Consider the following 21,365-nt stretch of genomic DNA (forward strand, 5'->3'; position numbering starts at 1 on the left):
CACAATGATCAGAAAAAAATAATGCTAGATCATAAATAATACGAATAGAAAACATAGGTGGTCCTGAAGTAGAACCTGGAGGAACAGCTTTTCAGTGGGTAAGCAAATCTGATTTACACCCTTGCACAACAACACATTGCTTTCTGTTATGAAGATACAAATTCCAACCACAACAATGCATGTTTAGGAAGGCCAACAGCATGGAACTTCTAAATGAATTTGTAAAGGTCAAAAGCTTTAGCAAGACAAACAAATGACAGAGATTACCGATATTGGATGAAGGGAAAACATCAAATAAATGTAAGAAGTGAGGAGTAGTTGTGGAATGGTTTGACCCAAAACCAAACTTAAATAAAAATAGGATATATTTATAATTAAAAGTACAATGATAATTGATTATAAATACTTGTGTGTGTCACCTCTGTCATAGATAATGTCTGATTAAACAAATTGGCAGTGGATACAGAAGAATATGAGATGCTAATTTAATTAAGTTTAATGAACCACTGCTCTCTCTTAAATTACCAATGGCATTTCAGACCTCAGTAGGAGATAATTTGTTAAAGGTGACTAGGTAAAATAGAATTAAAAGTCATGTTAACAAAGCTAGACATTAAATTAGAACTGCCAGATTGAAAATGCTGATTGTCAACACACTTATCTGATTCTGATCCAGGAGTGCTTAAAGTTTTTAAAATGATCACAAAGGCAGTTAGTAATTATTAGTATTTAGATTTAGCATTTCTGACTTTGGTCTTGTTGATATTTTTTCAATTGTCTATATGTTTATCACTCAGCATGTTTCCTTTTTTTTCCATGCGCTATCTCTTTGCCTAAAAATAGATAGTTCAGAGTTGATCCAAGGTAAATATTTGCCTTTAACTTTTTAAAGTTTCTATGAGGAGTGTTTATCAACCACCTTATTTAATTCAGAGTACAACAAATCCCAAGTGCTTTGAACATCAGGTAATAATTGGAATCTATTCCAATTAATGTTTTGGATTTGCAATTAATTCAACATATATCAGCTTCATGAGGTGATAATATATCAATGTTGTATTTTGTTCCACTGGCCCTAGGTTGCAAATAAATAAATAAATTAAGAATTACGAATATGCATAATCAATAACAATATTCAAGATATAAAGAGTTACAGTACTTGTGTTCATGGAATGATACATAATACATCAAAGGGAGTGAATGTATAAAATGTGTAACCAGGTCAGCGTAAACTAGGAGGAACAAATTTCGGATCAGTTTAAACAACCAGATAAGTGCATTTATCTCCCTGTATACATGTACAGAACAGCCACAGTAGTCTTTTGTTGCCACCAAGGAGACAGAGTGTTCAAGGAGGAAAAATCAATCACAGTCCACAGCATGGCTGCTAATTAAACCTGAGAAAAGTGAGGATATGCAAACTGTTTACCAATGAATCATTCCTGCCACACCAAGGACACCATTACTAGGTTTTAGAGAGCACTTCACAGACTTTTACCAATGTCTGCATCTTGAAATAGAAAATAATCACGTATTTCCTCTGTATTAAGGCTGCTACACATCTTGTGTAATGTATCTGTAATGTACCCTTTGGCTGTGTTACATTTTGTGTGACGTGCCAACCTTGAAGTGGTGTGGATTAATGCAGCTATGTTAAATCAAATAAGTCTAAGCTTTGATGTCTTCATCAAGTAGCACCCCCCCCCCGCCAAAACACAAACATACAGAGACACACACACACACACACACACACACACACACACACACACACACATAGACATCTCAATTTTTTTCAGAGTGAGTGACTTCCTTTACTCGACAACCAGATCCAGGTCTCACTAGAGACCCAGCATGGTGCCACATCCTAGCAACTGCAGAAAGCCAGCACGCACAGGAATGAGATCAAAGTATGCCAAAGCATAAGGAGGCAAGATACATAAAACCCATCCTTCCCCAGCTTTATCCCTCCTCTTCTCTCTCCCTCTTTGCAGTGATGCATGCCAGAGGGCATGGCAACGCAACAGAGCAGCTGGGGGAATATCATGTGGTACGCACAGAATGAGGGAATCAGACTTACAGTCAAGGCCACGGTGTTCAACTGTGACATGGTTGGAAACATTAAATGTCTCTCACACATTGTTAATTATGTCTTCAAAATTGCAATACCTAATTCATCATTTGCATATAATAACAAGTTAGCTTATAATGTTTATACTAATAATATTAATACTAAACATTTATATTGAAGTTTAAGTGAGTGTTGTTGTTACAGGATAGCACTTAATGATGTGCTTTGTCTCCTCTGAACATAGTTAACAACAACCAACAAGATGTCTCCAACAATTAACTAAAAAACAAATATAAAAAAAAATTGGGCCTTTTAAGTGTAATGAGTATTGATATTACCATGTGCAATTGCATCATCCTCATTACAGTATGTTATTAAAAATGATAATTTAGTACCAATACAGTACATCACAAAAACTGTTATAGGTTACACTCTTGTCGCCACTACTTTAGTTTGTTAACTCATATTTTAGCTTCAATATGTGACAAAAGGGGGCAGAAATTAAACAAAAATCTATTTGTTTTTGGCTCCAAACAGGTACCAATAAACACCTACTCACCTTTCATTGAGCCACTGCTCACTGCGGAGATTATTGCTAAGCATTAAATGCTTAGATGTTTACTGACTGGAGTGACCCTTCTCAAGAAGCTCAATATCAAATATATTCAGGGTGCATCTGCTCCTCAGATGAGAACGATTTAGAAATATCAAGGACATTCCTGCATATCAAACACATTTTAAGATAAACAGGGGTTAAAGCCATGAAAATGGCAGAAGCTGAACACTCGGAATCACTTTGAATCAGTCTAGGAAACATGCAGCCGCAGTGTATCTGTCTTCTGTGTATTAATGCTGTATGGGTTTTGAGAAGTTATGCAAAATGCTGTTTAATATGGACACAGTCAAACCCTGATTGGGTCTTACACTCTGTACATGAAGGAAAAACAGCAGACAGTCCCAGTAATTTGTTACTGATAGACAAAGTCAACTATGATGAATAGCAACGTGCTGAGGTATGTGTTAGATGCTGTTACATTAAATTTAAACTCTATAGCTAGACATGAATAGCAAAGAAGCGATTGAATTCACAGCATACTGTAAAGGCAAGATCTGTTGGTGGAGCAGAAATGACAGCTTTCATTAAAGCCTCTGTGGCGGGAGATAGGATGTTCATAAGAAAAAAGCCTCTTCATAATCCACTTTATGACCCTGTCAATAATATATCGAGCTAAAGAAGGGCAAATTTTGTGAATTATTTATAAATCTATCTTCCTGGTGTGGGCTATAACATCATTACAGTGACAGCACAAAAGCCTTTAGCAGTGTTTGATATTGTATTGCGGAAAGAGGAGTAGATAATGGTTGAACATAAGCAAAATGAATATCAGGTTCACATAAAAAAAAATAAAAAATCCTAAACACTGGCAGAAAGCACAAAAGAAGAGCTCAATGTACAAATCTCTGCGGATATAATTTCACAGTGCATCAAGTCCTCTGGGTCATTTGTCAGTAAGTAAAGGCACACACTATCTTCAAGTAAAATGCTTTTTGGAATCTTAAAACTTAAATGATTTTTTCTGTAAGAGAAATATGATCCCCTCTCAACTCCTCCCCAGATTTTATAAAGCTCTTTTACTCCTCGCCCATAATTTTACCAGTTGTTTCTCTCGGGATCAATTTTCTGCTATCTAAAACTAAGTTGCAGTGTCAGACAGGGATAGATGAATAAACTATTCTGTTACAAAGTGCCATTGCTTTTCTGGCATAATGACTCAAGAACAGACATTTTAATTGGCACATTTGGTACATGTAATTCTTATTTTTAACTATGTTTGAAATAGGTAAAACACTGATTGTGTGGGCTGAAATAACATATTCACTTATTTTCTTTATGACCAAAAGTCATATTATATGAATGAAAACAACCGTGGAGGATGCTGATACGCTTACATCCATCTATCTATCTATCTATCTATCTATCTATCTATCTATCTATCTATCTATCTATCTATCTGTCTATCTATCTATCTCTCATCAGACAAAAAAGTCAAGTGTTACAGAAATGCAGTCAACATTTGAGCAAATCTGACTCAATTCCATCCAAAGGTAAACAGGAAAAAGGAAGTGACGTGACTTATTGATTTGCCTCCCAACAGACTGTAAAAAACATGCCTGCAGACTAACATATCAAACTGTAGAAACAGCTCATTTGATATAGAAAGTATATAACATGTAACATACAGAATCCCAACATTGAGTTATAGTATAGAATTGAAGGCGTTATTGCATTACCTCTGACCATCTAGAAATGAGATGCTTAAGAGGTGCCTGGTCAGAGAACGTACCTTTTACTTATGACAGGTCCAACATTCATCTTCATACAGTTGACTTTGCGAATCTGAACACCCACGGAACAGGTAGGGGTCCCGTTCCAGAAGCTGGTTCCATTGAGATTCATGGAGGCATCTTCAATACAGGGACCCCAAGCTGAGGCCTCCCAGTAGAACACCATACAAGGGTGGTCATTGCAGACTCTCCACTCCTCTAGGACTGGAGCAGCTGGACACTCCTTTGCTCCTGGCCACCAACACGCAAGAAAAAACATACAATCAAAGATGGAGTTTTGCAGCATTTATGAAGAAGCTAAAACTAGTGTTAGTTCGATATAGCCACATTATTATGCAGGGTGATTTGCACAAAAAGTATCAAGCTGTAGTTAGTAGCTGGAAATGCTAATATTATCACTGACCTCTGGCTGCTTAGCGACAAAACAAATGTTTGTTCGTGTTAGCTGAGCAGACACTTTACAAGTTACAACTTGTAGAAGTTTGAATTGGAAAAAAAAAAGTCACAGTCAGTGTCACTGTAACAACATTTTAGACACTGCCCACAGCTAAACCATCTTTTTAAGTCCCTGCTCCCGACATCTTGGGTGTCATATATTGAGTCATTATTTGGACACCATACAGTTCTATATTCAACCTCAGTGGCAACATTGAAAGCATGAAATCTGTAAAAACAGATTCACCAATTGTGCAGTAGAGAACCACAGCAATCACAGGGCAACATTATTACTACTACGTGATGTTTTCCTCTCTATTTGCAGAAAGGTGACACTAATGTAACCACTACGAGGCAAAATCTGACATATAGAGTGCATTTAAGAACAAAATGCATGATGAATGGACGTATTATCACCATGGAAATACGTTTTTATAGGGCATCATTCAGTTCTATGCAATAACAGCCAGATTCTTGTCTATTTTTACATTTTGTGTTTTATCTGTGCATTTTTTAATCCTACTGTGTCATTTCAGACCTGTGTCTTCATCTATTGTGTACATTTGTGTTGCACACACACGCACACACAATCATTCACAAGTAAACTGTGTATGTATCACATATAAATATGCATAAATGCAAATGTGTGCACACACATTAAGGGGCGTGCTAAGATTTAAAAAAGAATACATAACCTGTAGATTTACTCTGTAAAACAAGGGACAGTAGTAAAAGAAAGTAGCATCATGGGTGTCATCTAGAGAGTGGTAAGTGCCCTAAAGGGAACTGTGACTCACAGAAGGGCTAAGATGAGTTTGTTACTGAACCGAGACCAATACACACCTGCACCTTCCGTTTTGCATTCTCCAGTTTTTCTGTACTGTCACACAGTCTTACAAACAAGCAGACATATGAACACAAACACAGCACACACACACACACACACACACACACACATACTCACACAGCACCTCTGCCAGAAAGCAGATAGCCAGCAACATAGTAATAAACAACACAGTTTGGACCCCGACTTAAGCTGTGAGATTCTTTCATCAGCTGTTATTGCAGATATGTGTTTGGTTACAGGGATTAATGGGAAGTAGCTGGCTGCCAAGGCTCTGCTGTCTGACTTAAAAACACACTGGCAGAAAAAATACTGGCCAGAAAAGAGCTCTCGATAATGGATGGTCAACTCAAACTTCAAATGTTTTTTGAAATGAAAAATGTCTTAATAGGACTCCATGAGAAATCCACAGAAATAACAGCCAAAACAGTGTTGGTGAAATCATTCTTATAACTTTCCTGAGCTTAGCTTTGAGTTCTCCATTTTGAAAAACATCATAGTGCAATTTATTTTATTACCACAGCAGTTTTTTTATAAATACATTGTAATTGAAATGATTTTCAATGTTTCTCAAAAATCAGTTGTCATCTTGTTTTCCCTTTGTCATCCAGTAACAATGTATAATATATATTACTGTACTGTAAATATTTATGTAACAGATAATTTAATGAACCACACAGGGTAATTTATTTCTGTCCTCTTCTTGGCGGGAAACCCTTGTATGTAGTGGTAGTGCTCTGTGTTTAAATACCATGTATGTAACGGAATGATACTGTAAATCAAAGCTTTAATCTAAAGTTTATCTAAAAATGTTTGATGAAGAAAAAACGGAAGAAACATCCCAGTTGTCACATTTTATTTGATTGAAAACTGTTATTTGGGAAGTTAAACACAAAAACAACACAGCAATAAACAGAGCAAAGTGGGTGAAAAGCTAAAAAAGTCAAAGGGAACATTTAATTACCTTTCCCTGGGAGGGCTAACACTGTGCGAGTGCGGCTCTGTCGGCCTTCCGCATTCTTGGTGCTACAGCTGTGTGAGCAGGATGACCAGGAGGACCAGGAGCTAACCACACAGTCTGCAGAACACGGCACCTCACAGGCCACTTCTGTAGGAGGAGGGTCTGCTTCACAGAGGGCAATGGGCACATCTTCCCCTGAGAAAGGCAATTTAAGATAAGAAAATTGATACAGAGACATCAGCTTTAAGGGTTCAACATGTATGAAGATTAATTAAGATGAGGCCCATTGCACTTCTTCACCTGATCAGATAGTAATCAAATCGTACAACCTTGTGTAAATGAACACATACTGAGGGCTACTCTACTTCTCAGTTCAGGTAAGAGATGGATTAAAGTGTATATGAGAAGCACAGAAAAAGTCTAACATTATAACAGGCATCCCTATGCATCTGGGATTATCAGTTAAAATGTACACCAAAAATGCACATGTGAATGAAGATTGATTGTGATCCAAATACACAAACCGCCTCCAGAGGTGAGAAGATTTTAATTCTGATCCAAATAAAGTGTAAATACAGTTCCTCAAAGAGTACAACTGGACGTAAACAGTCAGCTACTTTGACATGCTGTGCTTGTCTCAGTTGTCTAGTGTTTCCGTTGTTTACCATTTTCTGTAAGGCCTGCAAGGGTTAGAGAGTGAAGTGGTCCTGATGAGGTGCCCAGTTGTGGCATGGACATAGATCATGATGGGATCTCACTGTTGATGTATGTTGATGTCAGGTCGAAACATTATCAGACTTAATCTAGATACAATCTGAATATGAACGTGTGGTAATGCAGGTGTATAAGAGGCCTACATGGGTGTTGATAGCAAGTTTAAGAATTGGTTATTATAATTTGTAGCATGATGTTGTTGTTTTAAATTGTTTTAGTCAAATAAGGCTTAGGGTTAGGTTTAGTCTCAGGATAATTATGTTTTCTATATTGGAAAAGTTTTTCAAATACAAAATGTTTTTGATCCTTTCGGGGAAACAAATTTCCTCTACAATAAAAGATTTACAACAGCATTAAGCAGATATCCTTCTTAAGCGTTAGAAAAATTCTGTCAAACACAAAAATAAAGTTTCATTTTATCTAAAGAAAATTATAAGGCCATCCCATTGGTATTCTGAGCAAGTTTTAAAAGCTATCCTTCAGCCTTCATCTTGCAGTCATGTTATGAAATATTTATCACAGCTCCCAGTTAACTCTTCTTTCAGGAGTGAAACAGCTACAGGAAAGACAGAGGATTTTCTCTTTACTGTACTTTCATGATAATGGCTTTCTTATTTTGTAATTAAACACTATAATTACAGAAACATATTCTCACAAATGACTGAATAATACCCCTGTTAAAATACCATCCTCATTTCCTTCTTTTTTTTTGTTGGACCCAACCCAGAGTTAGCAGAGTGCCACAGATTTCTCTAAGGTCTGTCTGTCCAAGAGAGAGAGATCAATTTCAGAAACAGGGATGCCATCCTGATGTCAAAACAATGCCAGCAGCAGCTGAAGCATTGTTTTTGGATACACGCTCACACACAGCAGTATCATTAACTTGGTTGAACTCTGCCACTACATCATGGAATATGGTTTAACAATAACAACCCTAGGGCAGATTTGTCATCAATTTGTCTTTTTTTCTCTTTCCAAGTGAATACCCTTGATGCAGAGAAGGGCAGTGGAGAGAGCAAACGTAGGTATCGCCTCATCAGATAGATGTGAAAGACTCCCTTGGGGAGTTTGAAAACCTTTCGCCCATAAAGTTAAAACGTCAGAGATCTCCAGCCATCAAAGTATCTGGAGTATCTCCAGCAGGAAATGTTAGTCTGCTCAGAGTAATGGCAAAGTCCCACAGGCTAATGTATTGTATGCATTATTTCTTTCATTGGTGAACATACTATTGGATATAAGATGGAGTGCTGCATGTTCAAGTTTACAAACAAACTACAGACTTTTTTCACTGCACCCATTTTGACATGAAATAATAGGGTAAACACAGGTGATTCCAATTATACTAATTGAGGTCCCATTCAGTGGTGAAATGGTGCCTGAACAAGTGGCTGTACAATTTTTTTATTGACCTGTCCAGAAAAGGATAAACACCCTTCTTTTGCATATTTAGTTAAAATGGACTGGAAGTATTGCACATTGTCACTTAACCTCTGCTGCTTGACTTCAGCTTGACTGACTTGACTTGACAACTTGCCCATTCAGGTCAAAAAGAGTCAGGGGGCTGCTCTTGTGCATGTTGGCCCGATGGAAATTCTCTGCTACACTAGTATTATCGTCAACACCAGTGATTAATCTACTATTTCATGTCAAAATTGCTGCTGTAAAAAAGGTTTATTCTGCTATTCAGCATTGACAGTATGTAGTTCAATGGGACACATGAAGGAATTACATGGTTGATGATGGTGTTAATGTTATAAAGAACAGTAAAGTTCTATTCAAAACTCTGAAAAAATGAAAGAAAATTACTTCTGAGTGACCAGGAATAATCTTTATAATTATACTGCATATCTCCCAATACACCAACTGTACAAAGATCTGGAGGCTGCAGCACTTGAATAGGAATTGTGAGTGCTGATACTTTACATAATTGTTTTGAACTGGCAGGCCGATTTTAAGCTGTGGGAGATATACCGTCTTAGTTCACCATGGCTCCCACCCAGGTAATTATTTCAGGCATCCATACTTTATACAAAGTGAGCATAAAAGGAAACAGGGAATGCACCATAGATTCTGTGAATCAACCTCTGTGGCCCACATTCAGAGGGACAGACATTGAGTACTGTATCTTTACCATCTATATAGTTTTGTATAAATGTTGTGGAGATAAGAGACCCATTTTGCAATTGAAATGTGAAAATGGACAATGCGATACAGCAAGACAATGTGTAATAAGTTTAAATGGAAACTGCAAAGTAGAAAGTTTTTTTCTAAAGTTAAGGAAAAATGTATAACTCGTATAACTTCCTGTTCAAGTAAGCCGTTCCTTACTTTTACAGGAACGGCTGGAGAATACCAGTTCGTCAGGTACAGAGAAATCATTGTTTTCAGGTGGAGGACATGCCAAAACAGTTATAGTTTTTAGCCTTACCATTACACAAATGATACAAAACAATATTTATAGTGCTCTTCCAACAATGACACTGCACACTGGAAAGGTCTAGTTTAAGATGTAATATTTTGTTTTGTTTACAGCATTATATATGCAAACTGTCAAATCAATGCCATTTAAAAATACTGTATTGTGGCCCTTAAGTGCAAAGCACAACACCACTGGTCAAAACAGAACACATAACATTTCATAAAATGACTACAGAACAGGAATTTAAATAGCATACTAACAAAGCATGAAACACGAAACAAACCAGAGAGTAAAATAATCTTTCAAAACACAAGTCAACATTTCAACGTTAATAAATCAGACATAAGAAAAACTTTACTTTAAAACACAGTGACATTTCAATACATTGGACATTGGCACATCCAATGATATGCAAATGTGTGCTTTTCACCTCATACCACTTCACTGTACATCATGAGGGGCCATAAGGGACATTGTTTAGAATTATCATGCATGTACTTTTCCTCTCACATTCACATATGAAACCAAACTCATTCACATACTATACTGAAAACCGCACACACACACACACACACACACACACACACACACACACACACAAATGAAATGCTTTTGAACACATAACTTAAACACTCTCACACAAACAACTGATAAATTGTACACTCACATTCACAACTGAAAAGCTCTCATAAAAACTACATGCTTTCACGCATGTGAGTAAAATGCATGACGAAAAATACATGTATATGCATGGTAACTCTGAATGTCCCTGATGGCCCCCCATAGTACATCATCTGTATAATCCATTCATACTTCAGGAAACATTTCACACTGTCATCGCCTATTATTTAAAAGCTATGAGATAAAATATTCATATTGCTACTTTCAACCTATATTTTACTACATGAACTACAAATTTGCATTATTTGAATTTGAGATTCAACTGATTTTAATTCATTCTGTAAATCTACAAAACATGATTGGTTAAGTTATACTGTATAATAAAGTCTTTCACTTACTCGGGAGCACATGTCAATCACCTGCTATACTGTTATAAGGCTTTATAGTTTCAGCAAAACCCATAGCCAGGAGAAGCACAGAAGCCAGCAAAAATCTGACAAATCTCACTTTTCTCTACGAGATATTATGTAGTTACGAAACAGAACCATCATGGGACTTATGGGTATCTTGAAATGCCATGTGACTGGTTAAAAACTGATCATCTATTTGCTACTTCCAGCAAGTTTTTTGTGACACAATATACTGCACAAACTGGTGTGATCAAGGTTTACATTTACAATCATAACTTTTAGAATATACGTGTGCAATGATATGCAACATATAGCAGGTTTCCTTGTGCTCTAGGCATACCTTTTGTTTGAACTGTTTGATGTGTTATTGCCAGTGGTAGACATATTTGCTAATCCTTTACAAACAGTAGAAAATCAGTAATTATGCAACAATCATTCTGCTTGAAAATCACAAAGGACTAATGAATTATGTGAGCAAACAAAACTAACAAAAGACTCTTTGCCTGCCTGGAAACACTGCCTGAAGAAAAATGGTATGATAACATGAATCCAAAGTCACACACTTCTGTATGTGCGTGTATGTGTAAGACTACATGTTGGGGGTTGCGGGGCTCTGCAAATAGATGGCTGCCCTAGGGGTCCTTTTGCATTATTAATACAGGGATCCGTAGTTCGGGCTCTTACTCAGATATAATACTACTGCCTCCTGCATACAATTTCAACATGATTTCTATTCTGCTCGCCCACCCACCAATTAATCTTATTCATTGTTATTATCCAGGTAGAAATGGAAAAAAAAACTAGAAGTCCTCGCCTTTGCTTAAAAGTTAATAATTACATCCACTCTGTGCAGCACTGAGCTTTTAAGATAAAGCTGGTGGGCAAAAGCAATTGGACAAAATCACTGTGAATATCAAAGCGGGTTCTGACAAACTAGTCTGGGTCACTAATTAATGTTTTTGCTGCATTCATCTGTCAATCAAGTAACTTCAGAATTGCATTATTAGAGACAGCCACACAGCCAAGTTATGGGCTGCTTTCCCGAGTTCATTTTTTCTGGTCAACAATGAACAGAAATAGATCAGGCTGATGTTAACCATTCTGAGTTATTTTTTTGGGGTTCTGAAATGTCAGAGTGTCTGTAGGTTTGGGAAGGTTAGCCAGCATGCATCTATAATGGGTTGAAGCTGTCATGTCAGCTGTCAGTCACAGGTGCACCCAGTATGTTTGAGTCAGCGTACCCTGTGGTTGGTGGTTAGTCCGGGAAATGGGCTGACTACTTTGGTGTGAATGGTCACTGTGCAGTGAGTGGGAGCTGTGGGAGCTGTCAAAACAACTTTACTAAGCCTGGGGCAAAAAGGTAGTAGGTTAGGCTAACACAGCGTTTTTTATTTTGCTGTAGTTTACAGCTGAATAAAGTTATTGTGGAATAAAATAAGCGCCTATTAGCCTCCCTATGGGGGACAACATCTTATTTTTTAACTAATTAAGCAATAACTGCAGCTCAAAACTGCATGTACGCAACTTCTTCTTCCACAGCTGACATGAATATGAGGATGATAATTGTGTTTTACAAAGTTGACAATAAAATAATTTAAAGTTTGAAAGATTTACTTTGTATGCCACATGATGAAATGTGAAATTATTTTGAATAATTAACCAATGCAAGGGGGAAACTGACAATATCTCGCAACGTAAGGGGCAATATCAAGAAGTAAAAAAAAGAACCGGAATAAATGCAATTACAGTGAAATAGAACAAGCAGCAATGGAAAGATTAAAAAAGGGATTCAACAAGCTTTATTATGAGAAACAAAATAAATGTTAAAGTGCTATGAAATAAAAAATTAATTTCCTGTGGTATTGATTATATCAAACAGTCCGACAGTCTCATTAACTGAGGGACAAAAATATCTAATTGGTTATGCTGTGCCTATGGTGCCAAATGAACTGCCAAATCACACATTGACAGTCATGTCAGTGTTATCAGCCAATCAGCACACTCACACATCATGTTTTAACAGGTAAACAGTACATTTATACCACATACAGTAACACTCTCACATTTATGATATTGGGACTTCACTGGAAGGATTATAAATGCAGTAATCACCAGCAGCAAAACAAATATGCTTTCTACAGTGCCCTGATAATAAAGTGTCAGTACATGAATTGGTGTGTAATAATTTGTTGTAATAACTACCGTGATTGGTCGCTGTATACATAATATACTTCATGCTCTTTTAGGTCTCATATCTCCTGAAGTAGACTGACAGATTGCAGGAAACGGGTGTAGAGAAGGATAAACATAAGTAACCTGAAAGTGTGTCCAAACTATGTGACGCAGCAGATTGATGCATTTTCATCAGAAGAGTAACAACATTTTTTCCCCTGGGGTATATCCTTCTGGATCATCCTCCTGGCTGAGCAACAAAATATCCTTAAACACTGGGCCAGTCTATTCCATTTCATATACCTGAGTGGTTTCAGGAATTACCTCATATATTTGCTAAGCAATAAAAGCTGGCATTTAGGTGATAGAGAATGTTTTCTGATCGCTTGAGCAGCCATAATAATTTAAATCCCCATTAGATAAACTTTGCTGGGAAAGTGCTGTCTCTTACTTTCTACAGACATGGAAGTTCCTCAGACAACTTCATGAGTGTTGAGGCTTGAAATGCAGGGTTGTTTTATGCTGAGAAATTGGAATCCAAATGCTTACTCAATCAAAGAGCAAAGTGGAGAAAACTTTCCATGTCTCCTGGGTGTCTGTCATTTCATTGAAGTTCACAATCTTAAATGGTACCTGCTAGTTCAAACACCTACTTCCCTTATTCCAGTCGAGTTCAAATATATGTTACCATCAACAACAATTATAGTCTTTGTAAGATCTTCCACCAACACAGCTTCAAACTGGGAGCATTTGTAAATTCATGCTCCAAGTGACTTAATACACTAACAACAAAGTGAACCATTTAAAAACTGTCAGCACTTCAGAAAAAATGCTTCTAATGGATAATCACCGTCCCACAAGTATCACCCTCCAGCAATAAATGAAAGTTGGGTATTTGTATGTACGGTGGGGATAATCAGACAGAGAGGTATCTATTTACAGATCCAATGTACAACATTCAGGAGGATCCATTGGCAGATATTGAATATAATATTCATAGGTAGGTTTTCATTATTGTATAATAACCTGAAAATAAGAGTTAATGTGTTATCGTTACCTCAGTTATCTACAAGGCGGAGTGGGTCCTCTTCCACAGAGGTGCCATATATCTACAGAGGCCCAGAATGGACAAACCCTGGCTCTAAACAGGGCCTGAGACATTTTCTGCATGTTTTGCAGCCACTGAAATTTCTCCTACACACTTGGAACGGGAGGGCGAGTTGAGTGGGCTGTAATCTGTCATTACAAGGCTAGATGCCGTTAAATCCTACATACTGGTTCCTTCAACACAACCCCCCCCCCAAATCTTTCACCAACAACATTGTTTGAATTCACCATTTAGAATTAAAACATTGTGAAATCTTCTGGTGGGGCCTAACATACAGTGGCTGATGTTAACCTGATCATATTACATAATACAGGAAGATAAACTTAATTTGTGTAGCAATCCAATAAAACATCAACTCAAACAGAAGAAAACAGTAGAAAATAGTAATTAGCACAATGAAATCAACAACATACAATAAAACACAGGTTATAAAAGGCGTTTTATGAAGTGTAATTCTGAATCAGTTAAAGATTCAGCCACAGTGAGGTAAATTATTACCAAGGTTAAGATCCAAAACTGCAAATGCTGTATGAATCTACTTATGATTGGGTTGAGGGTTAAAGCAGGTTTTAAGTGAATGAGAGCTTCTGCTTAAAATGGGGACAAGTGAAACTAGACCGGGGCAATAGTCTGATACACTGAAAGTCACTGACTTACTTAGTGGGTTCCTTCCAATTAGAAACATTTTTCCTCAAACAACGAGACAGGGTAAGCCAAGATGAGCTGGATTACAGACAGCCTGTTTTTTTTCTTTTCCCAGAAATCCTTCTCTTCTTATCTATAAACAGCTCTGAACTCCATCTCAAATATCTTTGATGAACCCAGGGAGCTCAAATCAAATCAGCTGTAGACAAAGACAGGTCAGTCAGCTAATTTATTTGTATGATTAGAACGCAAGCTGTTACTATTGAAAGATCTGTTCATCCACAAATATCACAGATGCTTATTAACAATATATCATATCATTGTAAACAAGCCTTTCACCTTTGTAGGTATGTCACTCCTACCTCTCTGTCCATTTAACCTGTTTTGATTGAAGCTGCGGTAAAATATATCTGGGATGAGTGGAGGACTACTTATTTTACAGTATAAAATATTTTAAACAATATAGTCTTATAAACAGTGTATTGACTTCAGTCTTTGTCAAAAACGGTCTACTTTTATTTAAAGTAACTTGACTTTTATTGTATCCATAATGCACCAATATTCGTAATGCTCCTCTGAACATTTTCTTTAAATCTTATGTTCCCTAAAGTTTGTGAGACAAGGGTAATGTGCTTGATTATCTGAAGCAGATGATTCATTAGCTTGAGAAATAAAGTTACGATGTGTTTTATAAGTGAAAGTAAAAGGGGGCGGGGGAGTGGAAAGGGAAATCTGTTCCAAAAGAAATTCTAAACACAGACAAAGACACAAACTAAGTGTCCATCATCTCTATTTGTGTAGCAGCTGAGAAGGAGAGTTTGGATGTTATGAGTCTGAATGTGCAGACAGAGTGGCAATTAGTGGCTGCTTCCTCCAAGGTCTTTTCAATTTATATGTCAAGCATAACAGAAAAGTAACTAAAAGCATATTCTATCTGGAAAATAACCTGACCATGATCAGATGAGATGTTTGCACAAAAAATAATAATTACAGCAACAGAACTTATTCTATCAATCTAACAACTTTCCCATCTGTCCACCATTCACGTCATTAAAGAAAACATAGAAACTCAGTTTTAAAACAGTGTTTGGTGTGGACTTTATTAGGTGTATTGAGCATTTAGATGGTGCATTATTTAAATAAAACAAACTGACACTGTCAGAAGTATCAAAATCTTGACCCAAGGACTGCCAGCATGCCAAACATCTCATTAAAGGCAAATTTCATCAGACCTTTTCATAACAAGAATTTAAAATAAAATTAGAAAATGCTTCATGACTCCAGCAGCATGTATTTATCAAATCATATGACTATTTGAATATGTTAAAATGCTTTTGCTTTTGGTTTATGTAGATATAACAAGCAAGGGTTATTAATAGACCTAAATTTCACCCCAAATGTACCATTTATATCAATAATGGCAAGTCAATATGTCATTATTCTATTTTTCATGCATTTATATAAGCACAGGGATTGTGACTCATATTGTCGTGATCATTGATGCTTGTAGTCCTTGCCTATATCACTGTTATGGCAGCCTACGGTGACATTCATTGTGTGAAAAAACAGAGCTTCTTACAAGATTTTGCATCACTTAAAAACTTGGCCCTGACACTGTTGTAGAATGTGTGTGAAAATAACCCAATGTTCTTGAATGGTAAGTCCGATAAGCCAATTAAGGAAGGAACAGTGAACAACTTGTCAACATTCACTAACAATAAATCCGCTGCAGATAATTTCATAAGCCTTTTTCCTCAAACCCGCCAAAGCTTGCATTCTTAGTTGTCCTGTCAAAACTCATTAGACTCTCTTGCTGGCTAATACATTTGGACCCTCCACTGCCTTCCTGATAAACATACACATGATCCATTGTGACAGAATAATAAAACACAGGCAAAAAAGGGTGCAATTAGGTTTATAATCTATGGAGATGAGCAATTAATGCCTGGTAGGAAGCTGCAATTCTGACTTTTAATCAGGCCAATGTTTTCTGTGGCTATAAACTCAGTGATGGACCCTCATGAATAATGCATGCTTCGTTAACACTGATGTTCCTATCACCCAACGTGATGATATGGCTGAGCACAATGGATCACATTATACCTGATAGATCATGCGTCACAATGCTACTGATAACATTACGTGTATGGACCACAGGACTGATGGCTCTACTATGGCCTTGATGAATTTTACAGCTACTTGTATATCTAGTCTAACTATAATCATGAGTAAATAAATGTAGCTGCCATTTAAATCAGAACAGATAAAGATCAATAAAAAAAAAAAAAAGTAAATTGTTAAAGGAATAATTGGACATTTTGGGAAATATCCTTATTTGCTTTCTTGCCAGATGAGAAGATTGATCCTACTTTAATTTCTGTCAGTGAAGTATGCAGCTACAGCCAGGATCTATCTTAGTTTATCATAGCATAACAACCAGAAGTGGAACGCACTACCCTGGCTCTGTTATGTGCCTACTACTACAGCTGACATGGCTGCGTCGCACGCTTTTCAGATGGGGCCCAGAAGCAGCTCTTCACTATGTTCCGCTTAAAATACGTGCTTATTCTATTTTTAATGGATGCTGCATCAAACTGCCCAGAAAAAGACTGAGCCATGCAGGAAGTCAGACACAGGAATGGCATAGAGCATTCAGTCAATTTTAAAAAAAATGTTTGCAAGTCAACAATAACAGGCAGGCAAAACGCTTCACTTCTCAAACAATCCCATTGGGGTATGAAGCCATGTGGAGCACAGAACAAAACAGTGTCACAGTTGCAACATTATAGAGCTGTGCCCAGTGGAATCAAGGCATAATGGCTGGTATCAATCTCAATCCTCATCTGTCGGCAAGCAATAAAGTTCACAAAAATGTCATAAATGTTCCTTTAAGAAGGGTTTAGCGACTGCGTTTAGTGACTGGAAAAAACTCCATGGTGTAAGAGAGATTTTAGTGTTGATGCAAACTGCTCCTTTATGATGCAAAATCAAGGGCATTACCTTCAGCACTGACACAGGTCACATTCTGGACGGCGGTTCCAGGACCACAGGGGCTTTTAGTGGGAATGCATCTTTCTTCTTGTTGGACCTGCCACAGGAAGCAGGTGGGATCCTCACAGGGGACAGACTCCACCAGATGAGGGCAGGTCTCTAGAGGACTGCTGGACTCCCACAACACCTTTCTCCTCCTCTGTCTAAAACCTGACAGAGAAAAAGAGGAGAGGGAGGGAGGGAACAGAGAAGGGTTGTCAGAGAAGCAGCTGATATTCCTGTACAAAAAATAAAGCAACAGTAAGCATGTTGCCTCACACCAACTAACCCCTCTCAGCCAATCAATATATTAAGATGTAGACTTCACAGGGAATTTTCTCTGTGATCAATTATTTAAGTCTTTTTTATCAGCTATGCTTTACTTAGCAGCAGCACTTCCCAACAAAAGCTATTATGACTCACCGATAACCATTAAAGGTGAATAAAGAAAACAGGAGTTTGAAAGAGGAAATGCTGGAGGAGTCTTTGTTCATTTAACCTTACTTGCTTGTGGCATACCACCATGGCTTCTCTACAACAAAACTGTTCTTGTTAGAAAAATATATATATTTCAGCTGCAATTCTTTTTTAGTACAATTACGCTTACAGAAATAAAATGATGTTTGATATAGGTATGCCCTAATCTGAATTAAGTCTTTTTGTCATTCATCTGTTAAGTTACTACAATTTTTCTATCTTGCAATAGAGGGAGAAGTGTTACATCTGTTCATTAGACTCAGCAGCAGCTGTCCACAGTGTGATCTATTAAATAGCTTTGTGCTGAGTGACAAGTTTCCACTGCCTCCACATGGAAACTATGACACTGTAAATTCAGGTGATTTTCAGGTGCCTTGTGTTGGTGTTGTTGAATCTATATGAAACTGCTAGTAAAGTTTTGATACACCCTAAGAGAAAATTTGGGAATTAAGTTTCACTGATAAATGGCCAGACTTCACCTACAAGCTGCCAAATGTCAACGTGTGCCCTTTTTAAAACCAGCACATTAAACCTTACCCCATAATTGATAAAAAAAAATTAAAAAAAATCTCCACTTGCATCCCATTTCCCAAGTGAGAAGAGAGACAAAGGGAGGTAAGGGAAGATAATGAGCCATATGGCACGGCAAAAGAGAGGTTGTTTTAAAAAAAAAAGTGGGAAAGTCTGAGTGATTGGGATCAAGTTTCAGTAGTTGGCAAGACATTCACAATGACACCTGTCTCTCCAATTACTGAGTCTCACTGTCCTTTCACTGCTGCTGCTGTTACTGTTACTAAATTGGGGGCTGCCAGCTGAGATGTGCTGGCTCCGCACTGGCACCTGTACTGAACATCTCTGTTGTGGTAGAAAGGAAATGACCCTCATAACAGCTCATTTCAATTCAGATTTAATCTTGAACTGTTGTGCAAACAACCGCACCAACATTGTGTTGTTGAATCATACTGTTTCCTCCTGTGATTTACAAAAAATGCAATGTACAAATGTGGGTATGTGTACAGGTAGTGTTGCACTAATTTTATTATTGTTATCATTATTCTCTAGGTCTAAGAGAAAAGGCACGCACAGTAACACAGTATGAACACTTAATAATTGTCTAGTAGCTAAAAACAGGACATACTGTACACATATGTCCTGTTTTTGATTCCTCTGGATGTAACATGACTAAAAACAAGCACCAGGACTGAGCAGTTAATGTTATCTTATCTGTGAGGTCAGGCCTGGAGAAATAAGCAATAAAGATCTGCAGTTTGGTGTGGTTTGACTGTGTAGCTTCCTTCCTCAACCTAGCTATTTTCAAGGCATTTTTGTAAAGTGACAAGCAACATGGGTAGAGAAATTATAGGGCAATGACAAAGGTCTCCAGAACGACTAAACTGGGGACGTCACAGCTACTTGGTCTACGATGTCATTTCAAGAGATATTTACTGAGCCTACCACAAATTATTGTCAGCAGTATTAAAACTTTCCATCACAGCAAATATTGTTTTTTTGTTTCACTTTAGCAAGATAAGACTACACATGTAAATGAGCCCAGCTGCAGTTCCTCGGATTAATTCCGCTAATCTATAAGATCTGATGCTGTACTGTGTAAGACACACAGTGCATGTCTGGAATGCAATACAATGAATGAAAGTCCTTACACTAAGAGAAGACACTTTTTAGAACTGCGGTCCAATGACGTATGAGAAAAACATTATAACAGCTGGTATGATAGGGCGGCAGTAGTTCAGTGTGAAGGGACTTGGCTTGGGAACCGGAGGGTTGCCGGTTGAAGCCCCACAGACCACAATATGGAGTGCGGACTGGTAGCTGGAGAGGTGCCAGTTTCACCTCCTGTGAGGTGCCCTTGAGCAAGGCAACATAACCCCTAGAAACTGCTCATGGGGCGCTGCTAACGCGCAGCCCTATCACTCCACCATCTCTCTCCCTGTTGCATGTCCACAAGTGCATGAAGTGTGTATTTCAGCCTGTGTGTGTATAAAAAGAGTGAAAAGAACAATTTCCCCTAGGGGATTAATAAAGTATATCTATCTTAGCTTGATATTGTTAGCACAATAAAAAAACCGGTGACATTAAAAGGCCTCCTGGAGTTGTGTTAGAGACTGGTTGTTCTTAAAAATATTACAAAATGTATGCTGTAAATTAGTAAAAATCAAACAGACCTTCTTAATAAGCATTTAATTAGCTGATTAAATCATATCACACACAGTGGACCAGCTGTGAGGCATCAATAGTCAGGAGAAATACATATTCTAGCAGGAGGTTAGGGAGGCATTAGGTGGAAATGTTTTAAAAGTAACATTCTGTTGCATCGCTGGACATTGGCCTTGTGTTGTGGTCCTGAACAAGCTCTTGTAAACCTTATATGGGTCATATAATTTGCAACAATATTCCTTACCATTGACACTAAATTGTCTGAACTATCACCAAGATGAATCAACTCTGACTTATCTGCTCGGACCTGCTTAAAAAAGTGCCATCGACTCACGTTAACATTAAAGTTCAGACTGAATTTTCTCTGAGGCAGTTGGCAATGATAGATCAGGAGCAGCAGTCATTTGTATAAATTTGTATTCCCTCTTCCCATATTTTGTGCCTAGAATACTTATTATATACAATTTTAAGCAGTGCCAATTTTCTTCCACTTAACTGTGCAAAACCTCAGTGTGGGCTTTTAGTAAATACAGAGAAAGAGAAACTGACTGTTAACGTCTAAAGCAGAATTCCGCATGAAGTGGCATCTTAGACCACTGGATTACCACATCATTCTGCCAGATTTTAACAAAGTACTATCTGCTGGTTTACCTTGATACACACAGTGTGTGTAATGAAGAAGCTAAGCAGTTTTTGCATTCGTTCACCTGTGTCCGTAGACGCATTGTTGGAGGATATGCTCTGTTTTCAATAGAAAAAATGACAATGGCAGTGAAATCTAAAATGGGATATAACACGACATGAACAACAAATGGCTCTAAATCTGGTTCAAATACGCAATTAACAATAACATGGTCAATATTTTGACACAATCATTATCATTAAGCCAGTTACCTAATGGATTACCTAATTGGCCAATATATAGATGTCTAAAACACTG

The 21,365-nt window shown here is 37.5% G+C and overlaps 1 protein-coding gene across 1 annotated transcript in view; it reads right to left on the bottom strand.

The window, feature by feature from the left end:
- The window catches only part of thsd7ba (thrombospondin, type I, domain containing 7Ba), a 162,183-nt gene that overhangs the window by 57,982 nt on the left and 82,836 nt on the right, over positions 1–21,365 (bottom strand). The window contains exons 8-10 of the mRNA XM_051404709.1: positions 17,744–17,944; positions 6,658–6,849; positions 4,414–4,645 (exon numbers count right to left, since the gene is read on the bottom strand). Of these exons, the coding sequence (XP_051260669.1) occupies positions 4,414–4,645; positions 6,658–6,849; positions 17,744–17,944 (625 nt within the window). The remainder of the gene's footprint in view (positions 1–4,413; positions 4,646–6,657; positions 6,850–17,743; positions 17,945–21,365) is intronic.

The sequence above is a fragment of the Dicentrarchus labrax genome, unplaced genomic scaffold, assembly GCF_905237075.1.
Source record: "Dicentrarchus labrax unplaced genomic scaffold, dlabrax2021, whole genome shotgun sequence".
Classification (NCBI taxonomy): domain Eukaryota; kingdom Metazoa; phylum Chordata; class Actinopteri; family Moronidae; genus Dicentrarchus; species Dicentrarchus labrax.